The sequence below is a fragment of the Uloborus diversus genome, chromosome 6 (assembly GCF_026930045.1).
Source record: "Uloborus diversus isolate 005 chromosome 6, Udiv.v.3.1, whole genome shotgun sequence".
Classification (NCBI taxonomy): Eukaryota; Metazoa; Arthropoda; class Arachnida; order Araneae; family Uloboridae; genus Uloborus; species Uloborus diversus.
Window position 1 is genome coordinate 87,683,250 of NC_072736.1, and position 7,216 is coordinate 87,690,465.

The 7,216-nt window shown below is 32.9% G+C and overlaps 1 protein-coding gene across 1 annotated transcript; it reads left to right on the forward strand.

Annotated features, from left to right (window-relative positions):
- Window positions 1-3,204: 3,204 nt before the first annotated feature.
- Window positions 3,205-4,922, forward strand: LOC129224858 (uncharacterized). Its single transcript, XM_054859405.1, has 2 exons — window positions 3,205-4,875; window positions 4,917-4,922. The coding sequence occupies exons 1-2, from the start codon at window positions 3,205-3,207 to the stop codon at window positions 4,920-4,922; spliced, it is 1,677 nt and encodes a 558-aa protein (XP_054715380.1).
- The last annotated feature ends 2,294 nt before the right edge of the window (window positions 4,923-7,216 follow it).

Consider the following 7,216-nt stretch of genomic DNA (forward strand, 5'->3'; position numbering starts at 1 on the left):
GTGTCACGTCTGTGCGTGACCAGTTTTTTGTGGCCGCTCTACAGCAAAAACTACCGCATGAAATCGAACGAAATTTGGTACACATATGTGCCCCTATATGAACTTGTTCCCATTGGTATTTGGCGCGAATTCCTTCAAGGGGGTGGAGCAATGGGTGTTTGGTACTTCCTTAAGAAAATGTTACCTCGTGAAAAGTTTAATTTTTTAATTGTTTTCTATGGCAACAGTTTTGATAATTGTTGTGTTTTTTCTTCTTTCTTATTGCAAAAGTGTTGTTGCATCTAATGAAGTAGTGGCTTCATGCGTTGTTTATTTTGAAGTAGTGGCTTCATATATATTATTAGAAGTTAATTAGGAGTAGTGGCTCCGACTAATAAAGTGTGTTGATTTAACTTTTATACAGTCCACATTGTGTTTTGCAAGTATATTCATTTCGAACCAGAACGTAACATAGAAATGGTCCTCCAGAGACCGGAGCTTTGAGTAATTAGCCGGTGAGTCATTTAGAATTATTGTTCACTTTATTTCGTCAAACTATGAATGAATTGAAAATAAAATTATTTGTCGCCAAGGCGGCATTAAATCGCCGTAATGAAAAAGTAGAGAATTCTGTTGAAAAAGCCGATTTGGTGGAACTCAAGTTATTTGAAACCAAGACAAATCAATTATCGGTAGAGATAAATTCCATTTTTGATGCAATTTATGGAATGTGTAAGGAAACTGAAATCGAGGAATTTATGAATGAAAATTATTTACTGCAAGATATAATTGACGACCTTGCTTTAAAAATTAATCGCGCAAAAGATAGTGTGAATGTGAAAACCGAAAAACTTGTTCTAAAAGAAAATGGCGACAATTCCGCACAAGTTAAATTACCTGTTCTTTCTCTTCCCATTTTTTCGGGGAAAATTGAAGAGTGGCTAACTTTTAAGGATTTATTCACGACTAGTGTTCATGAAAATAAAAGCATTTCAGATGCAATGAAATTGCAATATTTAAAGGCTAGTTGTAAAGATGAAGCGTTAAGAATTATAAATTCTATGCCGATTTCAAATGCAAACTATTCGGTTGCTTGGCAACTACTTGAAGATAGGTTTTCTGATAAGCGAGAACTAGTAAATGCACTTATTAGAAAATTGTTTAATTTACAAAGAATTAATGAATCGCCTCAGGCAATTCTTTATTTAATTGATTCAGCTAATGAATTTGTGAGCTCTTTGGCTGTTATCTTACTAATATTATATATGCGAAAGTTTGTCTGTATGGATGTATGGATGTATGGATGGATGTATGGATGTTTGTTACTCTTTCACGCAAAAACTACTGAACGGATTTTGATGAAACTTTACAATAATATAGCTTATGCATCAGAATAACACATAGGGTAGTTTTCGTCCCGTTATGGGGGGCAAAACCCCCTTAGGGGGGCAATAAAACACAATTTTTGTATAAATTCTCTAATATTGGGATGAAAAAATACTTGCACATATTTACATTATATGTCCATCGAAAGCTCTGATTTTTCTGCTGAAGATGGCACCTGTTCGAAATTTCTAAGTAGAATAAAAAACGAGTTATGAGCTTTTTAGATCCATGTTCGAAGGCTTTCCTCAACTCAATACAGTATTTAGTGTATCATCTCAACTCCCTGTCAATAGCGACAATTGTTGTATTGTTGACTTTCTTTGCTTTTCGTGATTGTTCAAGGCTTTTCTCAAGTCAAATCTTGAAGTAAGATTTTTGCACAAGATTGGCAAATAATACATGATTTGGCTGATGATTTTCCATTTAAACGGAACTTTAATGTAATTAATAGTTTTTATTATTATTTATGCTGATTGAACACTTACTCATTATCCAAACAACCAGCAGATCGCCAAAATTTTTGCAGAAAGATTTCCGTAGCTGATGCATTTGGCAGTTTTTTCAACGTTGCTGTTTTTGCAGCCGAAGACTACGTCATAATGTTTCTCAGCTTTCACCATGTAAACGAAATATCGCCAATCAAAGAATTTTCAAAAGACTTTTTTTACTGTGTTAAATAATCCAGCAACTAAATTAGGCAAATCCATAAACAGCGCAAAAACTTCCATTAATTTTCCTTTTTGCACAATTTCAAACAATCACCAAATTTTATTACTTATTTTGGTAACATTTCGGATGAAACTGTTTAGCGCCATTTTATGGTGACCAAAAATATCTCAGCATCTGGCGACGATATCTCTGTAACGAAAATTAATATCATACCGTTTTACAAAGTAAGGAAAGAATGGGGGAGCATCATCGAAGGTACCTCGAAACGACTTTCGCAAATTCGGCAAAATCGCACCAAGAGCCACAATAATTGAAATTTCCCGAAATAACTAAAGCAAGTATAAGGGGATTACGAGCGCAGCTGCTTTTTTTTAATCACTTCGTACTTCATTAGCCATACAGAGAAGGTTTTAGACTTTATGTTAAAAAAAAGTATCAACAGATTAATCTTTTTAAACATGAGAAGATTAATTTCATTTTTTTTAAATTTGTATATGCTTAAATATAGTGCTTTCGATTCTAAATCAATACTACTTTGTTCTTTATACTTATTGCTATTTTAGTTTTATGGGTAAGGAAGAAACTCGATTTTTAATCACGTCAAAAAGATGTGTTTTAAATTCTTTCACTTAAAACAGAAAATAAAAGCAAATAACGATTTTTTCTAATAATTATTACTGACCCAGGCAACGCCGGGTACTTTTGCTAGTAGGTCATAAAATTGAAGAATTTGCTGAAGTTATGGTTGTTTACGCATTAGTTGAAAAACTTGACAAAAATACGAGAAGTTGGTGGGAACGGGAATTAAAAAAAGATGAATTAGGTACCTTGGAGCAATTATTCTCATTTCTTCGTGTACAAGCTCGTACTTTACAGAACAGTAAAAATTCTTTTAACGAAAAGAAAAATTCTAATTGTAAAGTCACATCTTTATTGACTGAAGCAAAAGTAGATTGTACATTTTGTAAAGGTAATCATGCATTGGTGAAATGTTTTAAATTTAAAAATGTGCCTGTTCAGAAAAGAATTAATTTTGTCAAGTTTAATAATCTGTGTTTTTGTTGTCTTTCTTCCTCTCACCTGTTAAAATTCTGTAAATGTCCTCAAAAATGCAAAGAGTGCGGAAAATCGCATAATTCTATACTGCATATTGATAGGGGTGATAAAGGTATGAGTGCAGTGAATTCGGACAATAAACAAATCTCTAGTACCCTCTCTATTGAAGCTGAATCTTTTACTCCAGGAAAAATGTGCATCTCTGATGAAAGTAAAAATAACGCTAGGTTTTCCGGTGAACTTCCTAGCATCTACACAGGTACTACTTCTCTTCAAGTGGAAGAAAGAGTATCCAGAGGTGAAAATAAAGAAGTATTGCTATGTACAGTTCTTGTTAAGGCCTTAGATTCTTCTGGGAGGTTTCAGTTATGTCGTGCCTTATTAGACCCTGGTAGTCAAACTAATTTTATTACTGAAGATTGTGTTAATCGACTTGGATTAGGTAGAAAAAAGGCAAACATAGCGGTGTCATGTCTTGGCGCTACTGCCGCTCGTACTAATGGTCTTGTAGATTTGGAGTTTTCTCCGCATTTCGATTCTAAGCCAAAGCTTAAAAGTCCAGCATTTGTAATGAATAAAATTGTGGGAAATCTACCGCACACATCAATTGATGTTAGAATTCAAGAAGCCTTCAAGGATCTAGTACTCGCAGACCCCTCTTTTCATAAGTCAGCTCGAATTGACATTTTGCTTGGTATAGATATTTTCCTTCAAGTGTTAAAAGGTGAAATTAGCAACAGAGGTGATGGTTATCCCTCAGCAGTTCGTTCTTCTTTTGGCTGGATCATTTCAGGATCTGTCAATTTATTTAGGGATAATGTTCCACTTGTGTTAAATAATATAGATATTGATACTGATGAACTTATTTCTAAGTTTTGGGAGTTGGACTCGGTGCCATCTGTTAGTTTTCTATCAAGTGCTGAGAAGGCTTGTGAGGAACATTTCAAAAATACTCATTCTAGGGCTGAAGATGGAAAATACATAGTAAAATTGCCTTTCCACACCTCTCCAACAGAATTAGGTGAATCTAGACAGCATGCTTTACGCAGGTTGAATGCAGTTGAACGTTCCTTAAGCTCAAACCCGGCAAAATATAAACAGTACCAGGATTTTATGAAGGAATATCTTGAACTGAAACACATGGAACCAGTTCCTGAAACTGATTATGCAAAGAGTGAAGCATATTACATTCCTCATCTTCCAGTTTTGAGAGAGTCTAGTACAACAACGAAATTGAGGATGGTGTTTGATGCATCGTCCAAATCATCATCAGGATACTCCCTAAATGATCTATTGATGGTGGGCCCACGCTTGCAGTTGGAATTGTATCCCATTCTACTTCGATTCAGAACATTTCCAGTTGCAGTCTGTGCCGATGTGGAGAAAATGTTTCGACAAATAAGGGTACATCCTGAAGACGTAGATTGGCAGAGAATTTTGTGGAGAAGTAATTTAGAAGAACCGGTAAAAGAATACAGATTGCTCACGGTAACGTATGGAACTGCAAGTGCGCCATTTCTCTCCACGAGAACAATACATCAGCTTGCCTTAGACGAGAAGGAAAGCTATCCCCTTGCTTCAAACGCTACATTGAATCATTTTTACGTTGATGACCTTTTAAGTGGTGCGTCATCGGAAGAAGAAGCATCTGAGCTTGTGAAGCAGTTAAAGACTATGATGGCAAAGGGAGGATTTAATCTTCGTAAGTGGAAATCTAATAACACCAACGTGATTAAAGAATTACTAGATGAAGAAGAGGCTGCAAACTTAGAAACTGAAGTTAAGGTTCTTGGTATCCAGTGGTGTCCAAAAGCTGATTATTTTAGTTTTAGCATTGAGTCTGTGAAACAAAAGCTACACTGCAAAAAAAAAGCTGTTGTTTTTACAGTAAAATACTGGCAGCTCGCATTCCAAAGAAAAACTGCAAAAATTACAATTCTAAACTGTAAAATTTGCAGTAATATACTGTTTTATAACAGACTTTTACTGCGAAATTTACAGCGATAAACTGTAAAATTAGCAGTAATATACTGCTTTTTAATAGAACTGTCCTATAAAACTTACAGTATCAAACTGTAAAATTAGCAGTAATATACTGCTTTTCAATAAAACTGCCCTGTAAAACTTACAGTATCAAACTGTAAAATCAGCAGTAATATACTGTTTTAGGAATGACTTGACCTGTAAATTTAACAGAGATAATATGTAAAATTAACAGTTATATACTGCTTTGTAATGGAATTGCCCTGCAAAATTAACAGTATCAAACTGTAAAGTTAGCAGTATTATGCTGCGGAATCAACTGAATTTTGCCATAAAAGCAGCAGTAGTATACGGTTTTATAAATGATTTGTACAGTAAAATTAACAGCAGTAAACCATAAAATGAAGCTATCAATTTTTATGCAAAAGGGTTTTTTCACCCTATCGTTTCTTTTCATACCCGAAAACACTGCTTTTACAGCTGAAGAACAATATCGAAAAGTAAAGCAATTGAGTCAGTATGTACTTCGTATAAATCAGCCTACATACGAAATCTGTTCCTTTTCTTAAGTTTTTCAACAACAAAAATAATGTTTTAGGCTATGAAAAGCGACAAATAAAGAAATATAAAACACTTTTACATAAAAATAGTTAACTGCTGCTAAATATATGTTTTATTGATATTAATTTCCTTGTACACAAAATAAATCAATGCCCCATCTCAATATTTTATAAACACATGTTAAAGAAGAAAAAGTGGTGCATTTTCATTTCTACAAAAAACTTTTAGCTCTATTGCAGACTTAAAAATTTACAAATTGAAGGAAATTGCAAAATATGGTCTGAAGCTTTATTTTAAGAACAGTTATAGCTTTTCATAATACAAAACTTTTTGATCCATGGAGGTAGTAAAAATGAGAAAGGTTTTTTTATATATAACTGAAAATACTACATCGTATCTTCACTAAAAGTACTTTTTTCACTTCCAGCATTATTGTAATGCTAAAATGTGCAGCATAACGTGAGAAATGTTTTGCAATATGCAATCCATTAAACCTTTAAGTTTATCTTAACTTGATGCACGCAATTATATGCATTTATTTTTCTTTTATGGTAAAACAATATTTTCATGGTTTTCTTCTTTTTTTAATGTTATAAGTTGCATTTGGATCTACTTTGAGAAATACTAGTAACAAACTAATTTTATTTCACACCATATGTGCAGTATACAGCATTTAGACTGCACAGAATGGTTTTTATTCTAAACTGATTATTATAGATTAGATAATACTTTATCCTATTAACCTTTTAAAATTTACATAGATGAAAACTATAAATATGTGACGGTTTAAAATTCCAGAGCTACTAAACAGAAACAATTTTTCACTCGGTATAATAAAATCTGCAGGTTTATGAGTACTAGTACTAAAGTTAAAAATTGGTTTTACTACTCCAAAAATTATATAACTTTATATTATGTTATACTGTTTTCATGAGAAAAAATAAAACATTCACACCATTAAAAATTGCCAAATTATTTTATTTCGTATACATCACCTATAAATATCGATTAGTAGTTTTTACAGTGAAATTGCAGAAATTCATTTAAAACCGAATGCTAATTTTTTCAAGGCCAATATTTTTACATTACAAACTTGATTCTTCTTTGTGACATCTTTGCCGACTTAGGTGCCATCATTAGGCCTTATATCATGAAAGCATCTGTCAAAATAAGAATTGTTAGAATCTCATAAAACTTGTGGACACCAAAAAACATTCATGGAAAAATCAAATTACGTAGGTATAAAAATACGCCCTAAAATGATTAAAATTATGACTCTGAATGATCTGAAATTAAGATTGCCTTGGGAGTTGCTTTTATTTTGAAACCGCTTAACATATACCTAAATTGTAATTGAATCGTTTATTTCAGGAACCAGTTAAGCGCTAAATATGTTGTTTTAAGGAGAAAAAAAAAACTGCTGTGCAGCAATTTGGAAACTACGCAATTAAAACGGTGGTTTATTAGTGTCTAATTAAAATAGACCTAATCTGAATACTTTACATAAGAACTCAAAAAAGAGAAAAGAACATAATCTTACATTTTATCATCCATGTCAAGAAATGCACTTATACTGGTTTCT